Source organism: Rhinopithecus roxellana, chromosome 8 (genome assembly GCF_007565055.1).
Source record: "Rhinopithecus roxellana isolate Shanxi Qingling chromosome 8, ASM756505v1, whole genome shotgun sequence".
Classification (NCBI taxonomy): domain Eukaryota; kingdom Metazoa; phylum Chordata; class Mammalia; order Primates; family Cercopithecidae; genus Rhinopithecus; species Rhinopithecus roxellana.
The window spans coordinates 88,108,014-88,130,842 of record NC_044556.1 but is presented as its reverse complement, the minus strand read 5'-3'; the positions used below and the strand labels follow the sequence as shown (position 1 = coordinate 88,130,842).

Below are 22,829 nucleotides of genomic sequence, written 5' to 3'. Positions count from 1 at the left end.
TTTAATAATTGTTTTAAAATCTAAACAAAATGCTACTTAGGTCTTTACCAGTTTACGTATTCATGAATTTATAGAAGCTAAATGAGGGAAGCAAATTAAAGAAATGCAATCAATAAAGAATTAGAATTTTATTTATCTGGCAACCATTAAACCTAAATTACTGGCCTTTCTTACACTAGATACCGATTTCAAAACACTAAAGGACAATGCAACTAAATACTAAGAATTCTTAATGTACAGCAACATTTGTTGCAATAAAGCCACTGTATCAGTTTCCTGGATGCATGATACGGTGTGGCTCTGTGTCCTCACCCAAATCTCTCACCTTGAATTGTAATCCCCATAATCCCCATGTGTCAAGCGTGGGACCAGGTGGAGTAAGTGGATCATGGGGTTGGTTTCCTGCATGTTATTCTCATGATAATGAGTGAGTTTCATGAGATCTGATTGTTTTATAAGCATCTGGCATTTCCCCTGTTTGCACTCACTCCATCCTGCCACACTGTGAAAAAGGTGCCTGCTTCTCCTTTGCCTTCCACTATGATTGAAAGTTTTCTGAGGCCTCCCCAGGAATGCAGAACTGTGAGTGAATTAAACCCCTTCCCTTTATAAAATACCCTGTCTCAGGTATTTCTGCACAGCAGTGTGAGAATGGCCTAAAACAATGCATAACAAATTACTGCAAATTTAGTGGCTTCAAACAACATGTATTACTATCTCACAGTTTCTGTGGGTCAGGAGTCTAGATACAGCTTAACTGGATCCTCTGCTTAAAGTCTCAAAGGCTGTAATCAAGGTGTTGGTTGGGAATGGATTCTCATTTGGAGGCTCTATTGGGAAAAGATCTGCTTCCAAGCTCCCTGAGGTTGTAAGATCTCATTTCCTTGTGATTTGAGTCATAGCAGCTTGCTTCTTCAAAGCCAGCAAAGGGGAGAGACTTTAGAACAAGTCCACCAGCAAGGTGGAGTCTTGGATAATGTAATATAATCACAGCAGTGACAGCGCATCACCTATTAGTTAGAAGCAGTCACAGGTCCTTTCCACATTCAAGGGGAGAGAATTATACGAGGGTATAAACACCACCACGTCTGTGCAAGTTTTGTGCTATATGAGGTACTTATAATTTTGAGGATATTCATTTAAAGAAAGGGCGAAGCCTGTGTGAGTCAGGGGCCCTGAAGCTTAGGCTTCAATAGCTTTATGATAAATCCACCTCTGTATCATGGTGTTTCAATGAAAATTAGAAGTTTTCTTTCTCTTATAAAATTTAAAATATTAATACTAAGAAGAATTTCAGGCACAGAGAAAACACAAACTAGAAGATGTTAGTGGAAGAAAATCTATTTAAATAAACTATTTATTTGGAGATTTAAACTCTTTATCAGACAAAGGTATAAAATTGTTAAATAAAATGAAATCATCAAGTTTTACTACAGTTGTATGTAAAAAACCATACAGTTTATATTGTAGTTCTAAAATCATAGCCTTCAGAGATTGTTCTTAAATAAGAACAGTTGTTAAACAGTCTCTGTCAATTATTCAATGTAATATTTTAGATTTTCAAAAAGAACTTAAAAAAGCATTTTAATAATCCTTTAAGCAACCAAACACATAAAATTCAGTAATACTGTTTTTTCTAAAGTCAGTGTCCAATACAAGCAAACAAACCACAGAATAATTTGAAAAAGTATAGTGATTTCTAAGCAATCTGGTTCAATAATACCACATACCTGTTCTATCATATGACACAGGACTGACTTTCCTAACTTTTGGACAAGCATGAGTTTGATCCTTTTTTCTCCATGACTTCCCTTTCTCCCTAAGGGAAGCTGGTTCTGGAGAAATCATATGTTGTTGAGTTACATTTTCTTTAAGGTAATCTGAAAATAAAACCATTATTAACTGAATAACTAGTGTGAGATATAAATAATACCATAGTAATTCCACATACCCAGCAATACAGTTAATGATTATATAAGGCAGTATAGCATAGTAGTTAAGAGCACAGGCTGCCTGGGTTCCAAGCTCATATACAAGCTTTAACACTCATAGTCATGTGATTTACTTTGTAAGTTACCTATCTGCCTTGCTTTCCTCACCTTTGAAATGAGAATTGTCATAGTAAGAACCTCATAGGTTGTTACAAGAATTAAATTAGTTAATACATTTAAAGCACACAGTAAGTGCTTACTAAGGTAAATGTTAGTTAACTTTATTATTAGGTTGATACAAAAGTAATTGTGGTTTTTGAATATTATACTAAATCTTTAAAGTGTGAATTCTCACATGAAATAAATACAGAAATGACCCTTTTTATTAACTGTAATTTGATAACTGAGCAGAGAAAATATTTAGATATAAATACAGAAAAGTAACAAAAGGTCTATTTCTTATTTTGTCTATGGCTTACCGAATTGGTAGAGTTAACACATAGAAGAATGGGGAAAATAGTAAAAACAGAGCTTTGAAGACAGAAATACATTTTCTTGTTCTCATTCATTTAACAAATACTTCCGTAGTGCAAGGCACTGTGCTACAATTTAGTAAGGTAAAAGACAGGATAATTACAAACAAAACAAAGGGGTACAAATGAAATAAACAATAAGTTTTATTTCAACCAACAGTCCTAATTCAGGAGAGAGAGAGATAATTTCCCACTTGTATAATCAGAGGAAACCACAGATCTCTCCTGTTCCAAAGATCAAATGTTGAATGATGGTGAGGCTTTCAATTGTGGGGTAGTGAGGAGGAGGGTAGCTGGGGATGAGAGAAAGATAAGAAAACAAGAGGATTGTTCAGGAGATCACAATGAAAAAAAAATGTGGCATTAGTGGAAAGATTGGTGAGGTAGTTGTGAAAACTTTCTTCTATCTTTAAACTCTATTCCTCTCTACCTTAGTTGAAATCTAGTTATTCCCTATGGCACTACTGACATGCGACTCTCTGGTTAGTGGCTGTATATTCCCACACTCCATTTACCTCAAGATTGGAAAGTGAGCTTGTTTTAACACTCCTCACTCTCCATTCACCACTTCCAAATCATTACAACTTGCCCCCTTCCTGTAATAAATAACATAAAAATCTATTCCTTTGAAGCTCATGCTTTTTGATTACACTATATTCTTCCACTCTTCATTGATAAGTACCAATTGCCTGGTCACTCAATCTGGAACTTTGGCTAAAGGGAAAGCCAACTTTCTCCATCACTAAATCTGCCATCACGTGGATGACTTCAGTGTTCATGAATTAAGACCTGTCTAAAGCTGTGCTCTCCTCCCCTCTTTTCTGGATGTCCTCCCATCACTAACTCTACATCAACCAACCACATTCACAATTACATAATAGTGCTTGTCATCACTTGCCCTCCATCCTCTCAGCTTGTCTAATTCTCCCAACATGACCATTCTTTAAGCTCATCAGGAACTCCAGTCCGTTGCCCCATTGCTTTCTCACAATCCATCATCCCTCTATTTTATTTCATCTTTCTCTTTATCCAGCTTAGATTATGTCTTTCCGCAGCACTCTTGCCAATATCCTAAACTCCCTCTTTCTGTTGGCCTCACCTGTATGGCAAAACACTGCCCCTGGATAAAACCAATTCTATGTGTTCTTTTGCATACATTTGCACATTCCAGTGCTATTAGAAAGAGGCCCTATGTGGATTGGTAACTCCCAAAATTCATTTTAATTAACCACAAATGGACCCTGAATGCAAACCAAAAATCCTATTGTCTAACTTGCTCTTCTTCCTTTTCAATGACTATTTCAGATTTTCTCCATGCTCCTCAAATCTCTAAACCTTTACCTTTCAGTCTTTCTCTTCCACAGGATCTCAATGCCTACTTCCCAGGGAACAAAAAAGCATCAGTGGGAATTCTTTCAACTTGCCATTTTCAAGCAAACGAAGCAACCCACTTGTGCACCCATCTTTCCCTCCTGTCCTCCTGACTTGGTAAAAAGGTATCTGGTTTTCCTCTCATCCAAGACCAGTCCTTTCCACATTTTGTTTAGATCCTGTCTCTTCATGCCTACACTATTAACTACTCCTTTTTTCTTTTGCATATCCAAGCAGCTCCTATCTCAAATAAAATCACAGCTCCCTCTGGTTATCAGTCTATATTCTGCCTTTCTTCACAGCTAAACTTCTCTGAAGAGTTGCATATAGTCACTAACTCTATTTCCTCATTTACTATCCATTTCTTAATCCAATCTGGTCTGGCTTTGGAACGTCACAAAAACAGCACTCGAGTCCCATATTCTTGAGGTCAGTAAATTCAATGGACATTTTCTAGTCCTCATTTTACTTACCAGTGTTGATACTTTAGACCACTTCTTCTCCTTTTGGATACAATTGTTTCCTTTGAGTCCTGTGACACTTCCCACTCTCTCTTTCTTGTCATCCTATTCAGCTTAACTCTGACCAATCCCATGTTCTTTGCCACTGTCCTTTTCCTGGCTCGTAACTGCTACATTTCCTTGGCCCTGTTTTAGTCTCACTTTATACATTGTCCCTGGTCAATCTCATCAATGGCTATGGCTTAAACATCCACACACATGATTACTCCCAAATACATCACCTCACCCCTAACTTCTCTGAGTTCCTGACACATATATTCAACTGCCTCCTAGACATCACTGGCATGTGTCAAAGGTACTCCAAATTCAACATGCCCAAAATTGAACTCATGATCCTTCCTCTAAACTCCTGACCTTTTTTTAAGGACTTCCAGTCTTAGTGAATGGGGCCACTATTGGTTATTTTAAGCAAGCCCAAGGTGTAGGTATCATCTTCGACACCTCCTTCTCTCTCACCAACCCATCACCATAAGTGATAATTGTACCTTCAGAATATCTACAGCCTCCTATGGTCCCCCTGTATCGATTCTTGTTCTCTTTCAATCTGTTCTTCAATATACAGCCAGAGTGATCTTCGCAAAACAGAAATCCTCATATTAACTCCTTGCTTAAAACCTTTCCATGGCTCTTATCTTCAAAGCATAATGACAAAATTCCTTAATGTGGCCAAATTCTTGCTTTACCCAACACTTGTATCCCTGTCTAGCCTTATATTTCTTTCCTCTTTCCTAAGAAAAATAGCAAAAGGCTCAGAGTACTCCTTCTACTTTTCACTCTGTTGGAGGGAAAGCTTTGACAAGCCTGCAAACACAGCTATCTGTAAGGTCTAGGCACTCCACAGATTAAAACATTCTGGCCCAATGAAGGCCAGAATTCTGGAAGCTCAGGCCCCTTCCAGAAATCAAATATACCCATCTTCAGGCAGAGGATGAAGAAAACTAAAGGTATACCTAAATATTGTTTGTGGTATGCATTTAATAGGTAAAATAGGAAGGAATACAGTCATGTATTACTTAATGACAGGGATCCATTCTGAAAAATGCATCATTAGGCAATTTTGTCACACAAATATCAAAGGGTGCACTTACACAAACCTAGGTGGTACAGCCTAGTACACACCAAGGCTATATGGAATAGACTATTACTCATAGGCTACAAATCTGTAAGCACATTTCTGTACTGAACACTGTTGGCAACTGTAACACTATACTATGTATTTGTGTATCTAAACACATCTCAATGTAGAAAAGGTACAGTGAAAATACAGTATTATTATCTTATGGGACCATCATCATATATTCAGTCCATCATTGACCAAAATGTCATATGGAGAACATGACTATATATTATTACTAAAAACAAAGTATGGTCTAGTCCATAGAGAAAAGGAAACACACTAATTTTGGCAGACCCTAAAACACCTGAGAAACACTAACATTTAAAGGCAACACAGAGAAGTAAAAAACTCATGAAAGAGACTGAAAATGAGCAGATAGACAACTATCAAGAAAGCCAGGTAAGTATTTCCTTCAAAGTCAAGGGGGAAAAAATGGAAATAAGTGGTCAAATAATAAAATATTGCAGAATGATGCAGTGAAATACAAATTATTTTATTTATAAATTAATTATTTTATAAAGATTAGCGACAAGGAGGTATCTGGTGACCTTGAAAGAGTCTTACCAGTAGAAGGAAAGAGGTAGAATCCAGGTTGAGGAATGAATTAGAGGTAAGGAAGTCTAGGCTACTCTTTCAAGAAGCCTGATAACTGTGAGAAGGCAATACAGAACCAAAGATGTTTCTGGGTTGTTTTGTTTAAGGTGGTTAAGCATGTAGCTTGTTTATGTGCTGACAGAAGAAGAGCCAGGAGAAAAAAAAGACAAGAGAATATATCTGATGGACCCCAATTTCCTGAGGAAATGGCAGAAGCAGAGCTCCAAAATGAGGTGGCAGGATTTACTTCAAAGGAGAGGAGGTACAGTTTTCCCCACGCAAGCACCATAAATGGGGCTGAAAGCTTATAAAAGTGAGGACATAAAAGTGCTGGATGAGAAAGGAAGTTGTGGTAAAAAGTAAAATGAAATCCTGGAAATAGCAGAATTTGAGTGAAGAAGGAAAGAAGACTTAAAAAATGGAGGTATGTGAGGGAGTAATTAGATACTAGTAGGTAAGAGCAATAAAGGAGGTCACAACACAGTCAGAGGCACTGGGGACTTAGGAGAACCGTGACCCACCTGTAAGGTCTGTACCTCAAAAAAATGACATGATATGCATGAAAAAGTGATGGAAACTGTAAAGTGCTATAGACATATCAGATATTCTGACATTTCACTGGTATTAGTAATATTCCTGTTACTTTTATTATTATTATGAATAGTTAGATTATGTTCCCGTTGAAAAGCAAGCTTTGTATTTGAAGACACTGCTAACTGCTATGACTAATGAAGTGAGTTAAATACCCAACTTTATATTTTGAAAGTAGACACTAATATTTCAATATGTTTCACTTGTTTCCTTAATTTAATGCTATGAAAAATTTATTTCAATTTCCATAAACTAAAATATAAACCAACATGCCTAAATAGTAATCTTGATAAATACCTTCTGTTTTCTCTGATTTCAAAGATTCAGAGAATGTTCTAACTGTTTTATATTCCAATGTTTCCTTTTCTGCTATTTCAGTTGGTTGAGTCTCTAATGGTTTTATATCTTCGTATTTTTTCTCTTCATATTTTAAAAATCTAAATGACAAAGAAAACAATTCTAAGAAAATAAATGGAAAAATCACACCAACAAAATACTGAGCTATTAGCATATGACCTAAAATTTCACATTTATAATTAAAACAGCTTCTTAGGTTTAATAAATACTATGATTAACATTCTCCATAACTGAAAGATTAAATATTTATTCTGACTTTACAATACAATATAATATCTATTCACTCAAGTATTTTTGATAGGCACTTTGAAAAAGATCTGCAACATTTACATGGAGAGTCTAGTTAGATTTTAAATAGGTCTAACTGGTGTTAGGGCCTTATGAATCTTGATCTCATTTTAGAAGATGAAGAACTGTTACCCAATTAAACAGAGTGAAGTCAGAACACAATTTTCTGAAATTTCATACCCATATATTGCCTTCCTTTTTTTTCACAGGAAATTGGCCAACTCTCTACTGTTGGAAAAACTTTTTCATAAGAACAGAATCCAAAATTACTGCCTACAATCGACTTATATTGTAGATCACAGTTTTATAAAGCAGAGAAAATTCTAGGTTCTGTAAAGTCTTATACGTACTGTTAAGGGAAAAAAAGTACTTTATCTATTGGTATATTAAAAAAAAATACTTAATCAAATCATTAAGAAGGTAATATTTCTTTTCTATGACAAAGAAAGCACAATGTCTTTGAACTTATTTATAGATCATTTATTAGGTATTATTCTTAAGTCCTTTTCCTTTGAGCGTTTTGCGTTCCCACTTTGTTTATAAATATCTTGAAAATTTTCCTCTTCATTAAAATGTCTATCTATATCTGTTGTCCTCCCTACCGTTTTTTTTTTTTTTTTTCTTTTGGTACTGAATTTTTTGCCATTTTGTAAACAATGTGTAGTAGTTATTTACACATTTTGAGCAGCAATCTTTTGTCACTTTATATCTCTCATTTGGAATTATCTTCACTTTCTTGATGTCTTTATAAACAGAAGTTACTAATTTTAATATAATTTATCTGCATTTTCCTTTATGGTTTGTATTGTTTATGACTTCTTAAGAAATCTTTCCTCAGTCCAAGGTAATGACAAAATGAGCTTATATGTTTTCCTAACATAAAGTTTTACCTTTTACAAGTCTTTTAATTAATACATAAGTCCTTAAATCCCTGACTTTTGGGTATATTGTAAGAGACAGGCTCCATTTCTTCCCCTGGCCCCAGCCAATAAGGATATACAATTGTCACAGCACCATTATTGAACATGCCCACTTAATCTTCACTAACCTATAACGCCAAGTCTATGTTCACTTAAAATGAATACAATGGTCTGTTCTTGGGTTCTTTATTCTTTATTTGTGTATCCTTGTTCTACAGCACACTCCTTAATTATGATAGGTTTATAATAAGTTTTAAGAGTTGTAGGTCAAGATTATCAGATTTTCTTTTTAATAAGTGTTTTACATATTCTTGACCCTTTGCTTTTCTATATAAATTTTATTGAATTCTCAATTAAACTTTATAATTTTTTCATAAAGGTCATAATTACATCATTTAAAAAAATAGTATTTATTTGGGAGGCCGAGGTGGGTGGATCATGAGGTCAGGAGTTCAAGACCAGCCTGGCCAAAATGGTGAAACCCCTTCTCTACTAAAACTACAAAAAAAATTAGCCAGGTGTGGTGGTGGGTGCCTGTAATCCTAGCTACTAGGGAGGCTGAGGTTGGAGAATCGCTTGAACCTGGGAGGCAGAGGTTACAGTGAGCCAAGATCGTGCCACTGCATTCCAGTCCGGGTGACAGAGCGAGACTCTGTCTCAAAAAACAAAAAAGTATTTATGTATCTAATGTACCTATTTTTGATACTATTACAAATGATGCCTTTTGCTTTCCTAGGATTTCTCAGTTGTTGGTTAATTTCTCATATCCAACAACCTCCTTCTCACTGTTTTGGCATATCCAAGGTTGTTCTGGGGGAAGGAGCCAACAACCAGTGTTAACTTGCCTATCTTGTTAGAAAACACTCCCTGAGAAACTAAGGTTTTTCTAAACTCTAGAATCATCAGTACATTCTGATGTGATATTTTCAGTCTTTCACTGTCAGAATGGCTTACCACCAGCCATACACTGCTGAAATCTTACTTTAGAAAAAACTCTCATTATATTTTATCTTCTTTTTACCTTGGTTTTGTGTTGGTTTCCTCCTTGTCCATCTCTTGATTTTCAGTTGTCAAATCAAAGGGTATAAATGTCTCCATATGTTTTTCTGAGCGAAACTACAAAGTAACTGGCTGTAAAAAAATTCACAGTATTATCTTTAATATACAATACAATCTGACAACTATGACTATTGGATATACAGTAAAATTTCCAAACCCTTCACTAAGCTAGTTAGCTTTCTCAGGTCAATCTCTATATTGTCTAACTTCCTCTCTATGGCAATTTTTTTCCATCTTACATGCATTGGTTTATGTACATACAATTTTAGTTTACATTAAATAGCATGCTAAAGATAATGGTAAGTTTTAAGATTATTTTCTTAGGGGAAATTATCAAAAAGAACTTACGAAAGTCATCAGAAGTGGTAGCTGAAGTTGATGAACTAATTTCACCATTCACTAAGCACTAAAAGGTCACATCCATATATTACCAGCATTCTTCAGATAGAATAGAACAAAAGGGAGTGGGTAATGAAATATAAAAAGGGGAGTTTCTTTCTGATTACTGAGGGAAATCTAACAAGATACAGAAAGTCTTTAAATAAAGTTGATGTGCTACATGGCCGTGTGCCATAACTGAAGAATTAAAGGTAAAAATTTAAGACTGGAATCAATGGAGAATAGAAAAAGTTTTAGCTGGCAAATGAATATGCTTCAGATAAATCAACTAAGATAGACTGAAATAAGCCAGGGGTAAGAGTAGTTCTTACTAGAATAGAAATGCCGGCCGGGCACGGTGGCTCACGCCTGTAATCCCAGCATTTTGGGAGGCCGAGGCGGGTGGATCACGAGTCAGGAGATTGAGCCCACGGTGAAACCCCGTCTCTACTAAAAATACAAAAAATTAGCCAGGCGTGGTGGCAGGCACCTGTAGTCCCAGCTACTCGGGAGGCTGAGGCAGGAGAATGGCGTGAACACGGGAGGCGGAGCTTGCAGTGAGCCGAGATTGCGCCACTGCACTCCAGCCTGGGTGACAGAGCGAGACTCTGTCTCATAAAAAAAAAAAAAATCTACACAGTAGGTATGAAGCTGACAACTAAAACATCAATGTAGGACAGTCTACCTATTGACGAGCCTCACGGTGCAGAAAGAGTCCTACTCATGACCCAAAGAATACCAAGAAAGGCCACAGAAGGATCATTCACTGCAGCCAACAACTGAAGGATACAACTGTGACCATAAATGGAGATAAGAGGAAGAAACAGATCCTAAGGGAAGTAGATTGCACTGGATTTAAAAAAAAAAAAAATTCCCTAAATCAAATCCATTCTGAACTTGCAATAAAGCAAGAGTCAGTAAACTTTTTTTGAAAAAGAGCCAAAGAGGCCAGGTGTAGTGGCTAAGGTCTGTAATCCCAGCACTTTGGGAGGCCAAGGTGGGCGGATCACATGATGCCAGGAGTTCGAGACCAGCTTGGGCAACATGGCAAAACCCCACCTCTACTAAAAATACAAAAATTAGCCAGGAGTGGTGGTGCATGCCTGTAATCCCAGCTACTTGAGAGGCCGAGGCAGGCGAATCGCTGGAACCTGGGAGGCAGAGGTTGCCATGAGCTGAGATCGCACCATTGCACTCCAGCCTGGGCAACTGAATGAGACTCTGTCTCAAAAAAATAAAATAAAATAAAATAAAAAGAGCCAAAGAATAAATATTTTAGACTTTGTGAGTCGAAAGGCAAAAGTTGAGGCTATTACATAGGTACCATATAACAAAAGAGAAAACAAATTGCCACAAATGTTTTATTGATGAAATTCAATAAGTGATAATAATAATTATGTATTTTTTTTGTAATATAGGCCTATAAGAAAAATAGTGTTCTTTGGGGGAAGATAACATCTCACTTAACTGGGATTCGAAGTTAGTGTTACCTATCACTAAAGTAGCTGTGAATTTTCATGTGTAAAAACCATTCTTAGCTTGTAAACATACAAAAACAGGTGGCAGGCCAGATTTGGCTGAGAGGCCATCATTTGCCAACTCCTTCAAAAGAGTATATGCTAACCCCAACCTCAGCATTGACTTTGGAGTGACTTACATATTCATGCTCTCATCATTACCAACAAATATCCAACAAACAAGAAAGGTTGCTCAAACTCATTACTAACCAAACTGTAAAAAAAATTAAATGAGCTACTTTTTTCATATCAGACAAGTAAAAAACATCAAGTTAACCTCACACTTCTCCACAGCAACATTCAAATGCCAGAATATTTCCTAAGGGAAATAAAAAGAATAGCTTAAGAATTTTATACAGAGCCAAGTTTTCATTTAAGCATGAAGATAACAACCATTTCAAAACATGCAAAATTCAATAAAAATATCACCCATAATACTTTCTTTGTAAAAGGCACATGACAATAGATCCCACCAACACAGACATTAAAAAAGGACAACTTGTAAATAAAGAAAATAATAATAACAGCATTAAACTCATTTAAATACAGAACTAAGTCAAAACAATGAATGGACTTATGAACACAGAACAACATTTTATTTCTATACTTATATTTAGATAGTAAATAAAATCTAAATATGAGTATTGAAGTAATAGTACAAGTAAAACAAAATCAAGATGGGAGGAAAGGGAGGTAGATGGAATGTAGGTAGCATAAGTGATTTGTTTTCCTCATCTTTCAGATACAGAGGTCAACAGACACTGACTGGTTAAGGCTGATAAATAAAATAACAGAAGTTTAAATATATTATTAAAAAGTGTAAAATTATCCATAAGAAGAACAAAAATTATAACATAAACAATGGAAATGTGGGAGTAGGAGACATTGGATAAAAGGTAAATTCATGAATTATATTCTAATGTCTTCATTTTGCAGTGGGCAGTCAATAGATGCTATCTAAAATACACAGCCCACAAAATACAGGTTGAAATATAATGTATTATATTACAAGTCTTGAAGAAAAATAATAATGCATGAACCTTCCAAAGTATCAGAGGCAAAACAAACTATGTGTTTATATAAAAGAGGGATTAAAAACATGAGAAAAGGTTTAAAATAAAGGATAGTTGTGGTTGACTTTAATAGGTTGCCCATACAATATTCATTTCCTCCTTTACTTTCCCAAACAGTAATCTTATTTTTGTTCAGGTAGATCTAAAAAAATAAAAGACAGGTTAACTATTACAGAGAATAAAGTAATAAATCAGACAAAACGAATCAAGAGTCTGGAAGAGACAAATGGGGACCATAATGACTGAGAATAATCTTCCAGACATAAATCTTCAGTTTCATAAAGTCCAACAAATTCTAAGCAGAATGAACATATGTTCATACATATATACACATGAGCACCCACATGTGGATACACACACACACACACACACCCAACATAGTGAAACTGCAGAATGCCAAAGACAAGGAGGAGATCCTAATGGTACTAGAGATAGATTACTTAAACTGGAAAACCACTGGACTAAGAATGGGCTTCTTGACGGTAAAATCTAAACCAAGAAAATGATACAACATTTTCAATGTGCTAAGGAAAAATAACCATCAACTTGGAATTCTATAACTGGTAAAAATATGTTTCAAGAATAAAGGCAAGATAAAGACATTTCTAGGCAAATAAAATAAACACACATAAAAATTATCCTAAAGGACTTCAAACAAGAAGTACGATGATCCCAAGTGGAAGGACTCAGATGAAAGAAAAAATTATAAGCAAAAAAAAAGTAATACATGAGTAAAGCTAAACAAATACTGCATAAAACAATAATTATTTATTATGGGATTAAAAGTGAGATGGAACTAAATTATCCAACAATAACAGTGCAGAGGTCAGGAGGGGGAATGATCAGAACTAAAATGTTTTAAGATACTTGCATTTTCTGGAGGAAGAAAAACAGATGGATTAAACTTATTCTTTGATAAGTATGCATCTTAAAATTTTTATGGTAATGACTAAAGGATATATAGAATGCATAAATTTCAAGCTAACAGTTGGGAGTCGGGGGTGAAATAAAAATAAATATATAAGCAACCAGTCTAAGAGGAGACAGAAAGATAAACAGAAAAGTCAGAACAAAAGAGAAAGTACAAAATAAAGTGGCAGAAATAAATAGAAACATATTACTAATTATAATCAATATAAATGAACAAAATTATCTAAAAGGACAATGATAGCAAAATTGGGAAGAAAGTTCAGTTATACCCTATTCAAAAGACAAATTTCTGAAACATAAGGATACAACAAGGATGCAAGTACAGGAAAGAGATATACCAGGCAACTATTAAAGAAAATAAAAATATTATAGCTATATTTATATCAGAAAAAAAGATATTCAAGCAGAAAAAGTCACTAGATAGAAAGAGGATCACTACATAGTGACCAAATTTTCATTTCGCCCAGAAAATAAAACAGAAGAGTTTGGAACTTGGACTTAACAACATGGCTTCTAAATATGGAATGCAAATGTGTAAACATATAATACATATTGCAAAAACTGAAAGAACCATAGGGAGAAAAAATAAATCTAGTATGATAATGAGGCATTTTAACAAACGTATTTCAGTTAATCAGGCCAACCTTTTCCTACCAAAACTAACAAACAAACAAAAACATTAAGGATACAGATTTTAACAACCCAATTTAAAAGTTTGATTTAACATATATATTATATAAAACTCAAGAAGTAGAGAATTCATATAATTTTAAGCACATATGGCATAGTTTGAAAATCAACCACCTACTGGATCATAATGTAAGTCAACACATTTGAAATGATTTATCATCATATAGCCCAAATTCCATGACCACGATACAATTAGAGTAGAAATAGATGAATCATGAAACCCCATAAATTTGGAAATTAAGAAACACATGTCTAAGTAACTCACATTTCAAAAAAAGAAATGATAGAAAATTTAGAATATTAAGAAATAAATGCTACAATATTAAAATTAAAACTTGTGAGATGCAGCTAAAGAGGTACTCATAGGTAAATATACAGCCATAAAATGCTCACACTAGAAAACAAGAAATATTATCTAAATTAAGTATCCAAAATAAGAAGTTAGAAAAAGTAAAACTTTAAAAATCCAAAGTAGAATAATACTAAAGATTAGAGCAGAAATGTTTAAAAATAGAAAATAAACCTACAATCGAGAGGATCAAAAGAGCAAATTACTGAGTAGAAAAACTTACAAAGACATCAATTCTTTACAGTCAATATAACGCCAATCAGAATCTCAACAGTTTTTTTGTTTGTTTATTTGATAGACCTTGTCAAGATGATTAAAAATGTATACAGAAGAATAAAAGGTCAGGAATAGCCAAGACATTTCTGGGAAAAAAATAACATGAAGGAGAGTCTAATAGTAGAATAATAATAAAGCTTTAGTAACTGAGGCAGCATAGTACTGAAACATAGAAATTTACAGATAATATCATGGAAATCAAAGAAACCGTACCAAATGTAGATGAGGCTGGGAGCGGTGGCTCACGCCTATAATCCCAGCACTTTGGGAAGCCAAGGAGAACAGATTATCTGAGGTCAGGAGTTCAAGACCAGCCTAACATGGTAAAATCCCATCTCTATTCAAAATACAAAAATTAGTCAGGTGTGGTGGTGCATGCCAGTAATCCCAGTCACTCAGGAGGCTGAAGCAGGACAATCACTTGTACCCGGGAGGCAGAGGGTGCAGTGAGTCGAGATCGTGCCACTACACTCCAGCCTGGGCAACAGAGCAAGACTCTGTCTCAAAAAAAAAAAAAAAAAGTAGATGAAATGTTGATATATAACAAGTGACATATCAAATCAGGTGGAAAAATAATCCAGCTAGGAAAAAAAAAGCCATAAGGGGAAAAAAATGAAATTAGATTCATTTCCTGACTCACACCAAATATACAAACAAAACAAGGACAAAAAAGGTTTTTCAGAGTGACTGAAATGTGAGAAGTAAAACTTGAAAACTGAACAATTTTCTGATCTAGAGATAGTGAATAACTTACAAACAAGAATATAATATAAAATTCCAAAAACTAAATTGTATTAAAATTAGGAATTTATTTATTAAACCTCACTCTAAAGAAAATAAAAAGACAAGCTGCACACTGTGGGATATTTACAAAAGATATGTAACACACAGTCTCCAAAGATAACCACCATTAATTGATTGATATACATGGATGCTACTTCATTCATCAAAAAGAGGGGTCTATTTCTCCTCTTTTTGAATCTGGGCTGGTCTTAGTGAATTCCTTTGACCAACAGAATACTGTGAAAATAATATTAGCCAGTTCTAGGCCTAGTCCTTAAGAAACCTGCCAGCTTTCACTTTCCCTTTTAAAGCTATCCACTATGTGGGAAGTCTGATTACCCTGAGATGACCATGACCACCCAAGTCAGCCACATGGAATAGTATGTGAGAAAGCACTAAAGCACCATGTAAGTGAAGCTTTCTTCACTTCAGCCCAGCTCAGCCATCAAATGAATGCAGCCAGCTGAATGAGTGCAATGCCACATGGAGCAGCAAAACTACTCAGCTCAGTCTAGAATCAAGAGAAACTGTTGTTGATTGAAGTTACAAGAGTTTAAGGTGGTTTGTCACACAGTAATAGACAACTGAAATAACATTTAACATTTATTTGACAAAGGATTCATCTGCCTCCATGATTCACTCACCTCCCACGAGGCCCCTCCTCCAACACAAAGAAATACAACAGGAGATGTGGGTGGGGACACTGAACCAAACCATATAAAAGAGGTTCATAGATAAAAAATATTGTTCAATATTCTGTCTTGTGTTACACAATGGGTTTGCAGATGTTTATCACTTCAACATGTTTTCTGATTAGTTCTTTCTTTTTTTTTTTTTTTTTTTTGAGACGGAGTCTTGCTCTGTCACCCAGGCTGGAGTGCAGTGGCGCGATCTCGGCTCACTACAAGCTCCACCTCCCAGGTTCACACCATTCTCCTGCCTCAGCCTCCTGAGCAGATGGGACAACAGGCGCCCACCACCACACCCAGCTAATTTTTTTTTTTTTTTTTTTTGTATTTTTAGTAGAGAAGGGGTTTCACCATGTTAGCCAGGATGGTCTCAATCTCCTGACCTTGTGATCCACCCGCCTGGGCCTCCCAAAGTGCTGGAATTACAGGCGTGAACCAATACGCCCGGCCGTTTTTTGATTAGTTTAAAAGGGCCATGCCAAGATTAATGATGACAAGGTATAGGGGAGAAGGATTAGAGTATAATCCAGTGAATCTGAGGGTTCTACTTACTCTGTCAAAATAAAAAGACTAAAAGTGTATTGTTTAACTGGCTTATTAGACAACAGATGCCAGAAGACAATAAATTAATATCCTCAAAATGCTGAGAAGAAAATAACTGTCAGTCAAGTATTTTGTTTTTAAAATTGTTATTTTTTTAACGAGGTAAAATATACATATATAATTTGCCATCTTTAGCATTTTTACATGTATAGTTCAGTGGTAATAAATATATTTATTCCTCTTTTTCCATTCATCCCCCTCCCCTTCCTGGCCTCTGGTAACTACCATTCTACTCTATTTGCATGAGAGTCATTTTTTTGCTCCCACATATGAGTGAGAACATGTGATATCTGTCTTTCTGTGCTTGGCTTATTTCATTTAGCATAATAGCCACTAGCTCCATTCACGTTGCTGTAAACAACAGGGTTCTTTTTTATGGCTGAATAGTATTCCATTTTGTATACATACCATATTTTCTTTTTATTATTATTATACTTTAAGTTCTAGGGTACATGTGCACAATGTGTAGGTTTGTTACATATGTATACATGTGCCATGTTGGTGTGCTGCACCCATTAACTTGCCATTTACATTAGGTATATCTCCTAATGCTATACCTTCCCACCACCCCCCCACAATAGGACCTGGTGTGTGATGATCCCCTTCCTGTGTCCAAGTGATCCTATGGTTCATTTCCCACCTATGAGTGAGAATATGCAGTATTTGGTTTTCTATTCTTGCGACCATTTGCTGAGAATGATGATTTCCAGCTGCATCCATGTCCCTACAAAGGACATGAACTCATCCTTTTTAATGGCTGCATAGTATTCCATGGTGTATATGTGCCACACTTTCTTAATCCAGTCTGTCTCTGATGGATATTTGGGTTGATTCCAAGTCTTTGCTATTGTGAATAGTGCTGCAATAAACATACATGTGCATGCGTCTTTATAGCAGCATGATTTATAATCCTTTGGGTATATCCCCAGTAATGGAATGGCTGGGTCAAATGGTATTTCTAGTTCCAGATCCTTGAGGAATCACCACACTGTCTTCCACAATGGTTGAATTAGTTTACAGTCCCACCAACAGTGTAAAAGTGTTCCTATTTCTTCACATCCTCTCCAGCACCTGTTGTTTCCTGACTTTTTAATGATTGCCATTCTAACTGGTGTGAGATGGTATCTCATTGTGGTTTTGATTTGCATTTCTCTGATGGCGAGTGATGATGAGCATTTTTTCATGTGTCTGTTGGCTGTATGAATGTCTTCTTTTGAGAAGTGTCTGTTCATATCCTTTGCCCACTTTTTGATGGGGTTGTTTGTTTTCTTCTTGTAAATTTGATTGAGTTCTTTATAGGTTCTGGATATTAGCCCTTTGTCAGATGAGTAGATTGCAAAAATTTTCTCCCATTCTGTAGGTTGCCTATTCACTCTGATGGTAGTTTCTTTTGCTGTGCAGAAGCTCTTTAGTTTAATTAGATCCCATATGTCAATTTTGGCTTTTGTTGCTGTCGCTTTTGGTGTTTTAGACATGAAGTCCTTGCCCATGCCTATGTCCTGCATGGTATTACCTAGGTTTTCTTCTAGGGTTTTTATGGTTTTAGGTCTAACATTTAAGTCTCTAATCCATCTAGAATTAATTTTCGTATAAGGAGTAAGGAAAGGATCCAGTTTCGGCTTTCTACTTATGGCTAGCCAATTTTCCCAGCACCATTTATTAAATAGGGAATCCTTTCCCCATTTCTTGTTTCTCTCAGGTTTGTCAAAGATAAGATGGCTGTAGATGTGTGGTATTATTTCTGAGGACTCTGTTCTGTTCCATTGGTCTATAGCTCTGTTTTGGTACCGGTACCATGCTGTTTTGGTTACTGTAGCCTTGTAGTATAGTTTGAAGTCAGGTAGCATGATGCCTCCAGCTTTGTTCTTTTGACTTAGGATTGTCTTGGCAATGCGGGCTCTTTTTTGGTTCCATATGAACTTTAAAGCAGTTTTTTCCAATTCTGTGAAGAAACTCATTGGTAGCTTGATGGGGATGGCATTGAATCTATAAATAACCTTGGGCAGTATGGCCATTTTCACGATATTGATTCTTCCTATCCATGAGCATGGTATGTTCTTCCATTTGTTTGTGTCCTCTTTTATTTCACTGAGCAGTGGTTTGTAGTTCTCCTTGAAGAGGTCCTTTACATCCCTTGTAAGTTGGATTCCTATTTTATTCTCTTTGAAGCTATTGTGAATGGGAGTTCATTCATGATTTGGTTGTTTGTCTGTTACTGGTGTATACGAATGCTTATGATTTTTGCACATTGATTTTGTATCTTGAGGCTATGCTGAAGTTGCTTATCAGCTTAAGGAGATATTGGGCTAAGACGATGGGGTTTTCTAAATATATAATCATGTCATCTGCAAACAGGGACAATTTGACTTCTTCTTTTCCTAACTGAATACCTTTTATTTCTTTCTCTTGCCTGATTGTCCTAGCCAGAACTTCCAACACTATGTTGAATAGGAGTGGTGAGAGAGGGCATCCCTGTCTTGTGCCAGTTTTCAAAGGGAGTGCTTCCAGTTTTTGCCCATTCAGTATGATATTTACTGTGGGTTTGTCATAAATAGCTCTTATTATTTTGAGGTACATTCCATCAATATCGAATTTACTGAGAATTTTTAGCATGAAGGGCTGTTGAATTTTGTCAAAGGCCTTTTCTGCATCTATTGAGAATATCATGTGGTTTTTGTCTTTGGTTCTGTTTATATGCTGGATTATGTTTATCGATTTGCATATGTTGAACCAGCCTTGCATCCCAGGGATGAAGCCCACTTGATCATGGTGGGTAAGCTTTTTGATGTGCTGCTGGATTCGGTTTCCCAGTATTTTATTGAGGATTTTTGCATCGATGTTCATCAGGGATACTGATCTAAAATTCTCCTTTTTTTGTTGTATCTCTGTCACGCTTTGGTATCAGGATGATGTTGGCCTCGTAAAATGAGTTAGGGTCTTTTTCTACTGATTGGAATAGTTTCAGAAGGAATGGTACCAGCTCCTCCTTGTACCTCTGGTAGAATTCGGCTGTGAATTCGTCTGGCCCTGGACTTTTTTTGGTTGGTAGGGTATTAATTATTGCCTCAATTTCAGGGCCTGCTATTGGTCTATTCAGGGATTCAACTTCTTCCTGGTTTAGTCTTGGGAGAGTATAAGTGTGGTAAGCTCCTTCTATACCCATTTTGATGAGGATGTTTATCATAAAAGGATGTTTAATTTTATAAAATGCTTTTTGACAACTAATCAAATAATCATGTGATTTTTGTTCCTGGTTCTGTTAATGCGATGTATCACATTTACTGATTTGTGTATGTTGAACCATCTTTACATCCCTGGCAAGAATCTCAGTTGAACATGGTGAATAATTTTTTTAATGCGTTGTTGAATTCATTTTGCTAGAATTTTGTTGAGAATTTCTGCATCTATCTTCATCAGTGATACTTGTGTACAGTTTTCCTTTTTTGTGTGTCCTTCTCTGGTTTGGGCTTCAGGGTAATGCCAGCCTTGTAGAATGAGGTTGGAAGTATTCCCTCCTCTTCACTTTTCTTGAAGGATTGGAGTAGGATTAGTATTAGTTATTCTTTAAATGTTTGGTAGAATTCAGCAGTGAAGGCATCAGGTCCCAGGCTTTTCTTTGATGGGGGACTTTTTATTACAGCTTTGAACTTGTTACTACCTATTGGTTCGCTGATGTTCTCTCTTTCTTCATGGTTCAATCTTAATAGGTTGTATATGTCCAGGGATTCATCCATTTCTTCTAGGTTTTCCTTTTTTTTTTTTTTTTTTTTTTGGCATGCAGTTGTTCATAATAATCTCTAATGATTCTTTACGTTTCTTTGGTGTCAGTTGTAGTGTCTCCTTTTCATTTCTGATTTTGTTTATTTAGGTCTTTTCTCTCTCCTTTTCTGGTTTGTCTTGCTGGTGGTTGTGGTTTATCAATTATCAATTTTACTTCTTTTCAAATGATCAACTTTTCATTTCATTGATCCTCTTTATGTTTTTTAGTCATTATTTCATTTAGATCTGATCTTCATTATTTCTTTTCTTCTACTAATTTAGGGTTTGATTTGTCTTTGCTTTTCTAATTCCTTGAGGTACATTGTTAGATTGTTAATTCGTAATCTTTCTACTTTTTTTTCACGTAGGTATTCATTGCTATAAAATTCCCCATTAACACTTATTTTGATATATTCCACAGGTTTTGGTATGTTATGTTTCCATTTTCATTTGTTTCAAAATTTTTTTTTTCTTTCTGTCTTAATTTCTTCATTGACTCACCGGTCATTCAGGAGCAAGTTGTTAAATTTCCATGTATTTTTATAGTTTCCAGAGTTGTTCTTATTACTTTCTAGTTTTATTCCAATGTGGTCAAAAAAAGATACTTGATTTTCATTTTTAAAAATGTGTTGAGACTTGTTTTGTGGCCTAATAATCTAGTCTGTCCTAGAGAATATTCCATGTGCTAATGAGAATATATATTCTGCAGTTGTTGGACAGAACGTTCTGTAAATGTTTGTTAAGTTCATTTGGTCTCAAGTTCAGTTCAAATCTAATGTTTCTTTTTTGATTTTCTGTCTAGATAATCTGTCTAATACTGAGAGTGGGGTATTGAAGTCCCCTACTATTATCGTATGGCAGTCTTTATAGCTAGTAATATTTGCTTTATTAATATGGGTGCTCCAGTGTTGGTTGCATATATTTAGAACTGTTCTATCTTCCAGCTGGATTAATTCCTTTATCATTATATAATGACCTTGTCTTTTCTACTATTCTTGACTTAAAGTCTGTTTTATCTAAGTATGGCTACTCCTACTCCCTTTTGGTTTCCATTTGCATGGAATATCTTTTTCTATCCCTTTACTTTCAATCTATATGTGTCATTACTGATAAGGTGAGTTTCTTGTAAGCAGCACATAGCTGAATCTTTTCAAAATCCATTCAGCTATTCTATATCTTTTAAGTGAATAATTTAATCCACTTATGTTGAAGGTTATTATTGACATGTGAGGTTTTGTTCCTGTTATATTGTGAATTGTTTTTTGGTTGTTTTATATATTCTTTGTTCCTTTTTCTCTTTTTGCTGTTGTGGTTTGGTGGATTTCTGCAGTGGTATCATTTGAGTCCTTTCCCTTCCTCCCTTGTGTGATTGTTTTACCACTGAGTTTTATACTTTCATGTGTGTTCATGATGATAAATGTCATCCTTTTACTTTCAGGTTTCCTTGAGCACTTCTTAGGGGACCAATTTTGTGATCCTGAATTCCTTCAGCATTTGTCTAGGAATGACTTCCATTTCTCCTTCACTTCACTTTAGCTGATATAATATTCTCAGTTGGCATTATTTTTTCTTTTAGCACTTTGAATATATCATTCATTCTTTTCTAACCTGTAAGGTTTCTGCAGAGAAATCTATAGTAATCTAATGGTGTTTCCTTTATAGATGACAAGGTTCTTTTCTCCTGGTGTTTTTAAGATTCTTTATCTTTGACTTTAGACAGTCTGATCATAATGTGCCGTAGGGATCTTTTCACATTGTTTCTGCCTGAGGATCACAGAGCCTCTAGTGTCTGAATGTCTAAATCTCTTGCTAGACTTGGGAAATTTTTATCTAGTATTTTGCAAAACAGGTTTTCTAATCCTTTCTCTCTTTGCCCTTGGGGATATCAATAATTCATAACTTTTGCCACTTTATGTTGTCCCAAACGTTATGAAGGCTTTGCTTATTCTTTTTTATACTTTTATTTTTTCTGACTGAATTATTTCAAAACACTTATCTTTAAGTTCTGAGATTCTTTTTTCTACCTGATTTAATCAATTGTTGAAGCTTTCAAATGTATTTCGTATTTCCTTCAGTAAATTCTTCAGTTCCAGAATTTTTATTTGGTTCTTTTCAAAAGAATCTTATCTCTTTAGGAAATCTCTCATTCATGTCCTAAATTATTCTTCTGATTTATTTGTATTTTTTTAACAATCCTCTTGTATGTCGCTGAGATTCTTTAAAATCAATATATTGAGTTCCATGTCTGAGATTTTGACAATTTTTTTTTATTAAGCTCTACTGATGGACGATTACTGTGTTCCTTCAGAGGTGTCATATGTCCTTGCTTTTGCATGTTTTTTATGTTTGTATGCTAATATCTGTGCATCTGGTATAACAGTCACTTCTTCCTATTTTTGAATTTACTTTCATAGGGAAGGACTTTTTCCTGAAGATGTATCTATGGTACTGGCTGGTATGGTACTTTGGCTTTGAGTCTGCGTGTGGGTATTAGCGTAGT

General features: G+C 35.4%; 1 protein-coding gene across 5 annotated transcripts in view; it reads right to left on the bottom strand.

Annotated features, from left to right (window-relative positions):
* DNAH14 (dynein axonemal heavy chain 14) overlaps positions 1-22,829 on the bottom strand; it is a 575,377-nt gene that overhangs the window by 548,267 nt on the left and 4,281 nt on the right. For 3 of the 5 annotated variants that reach the window (XM_010352734.1, XM_030936505.1, XM_010352733.2), the window contains exons 2-4: positions 9,245-9,354; positions 6,956-7,095; positions 1,731-1,880 (exon numbers count right to left, since the gene is read on the bottom strand). In XM_010352734.1, coding sequence (XP_010351036.1) covers positions 1,731-1,880; positions 6,956-7,095; positions 9,245-9,321 — 367 coding nt within the window. In that variant the 5' untranslated portion in view covers positions 9,322-9,354. Of the gene's footprint in view, positions 1-1,730; positions 1,881-6,955; positions 7,096-9,244; positions 9,355-22,829 lie in introns of those variants that run through there. The other 2 variants (XM_030936506.1, XM_030936507.1) reach the window with 2 other exon arrangements.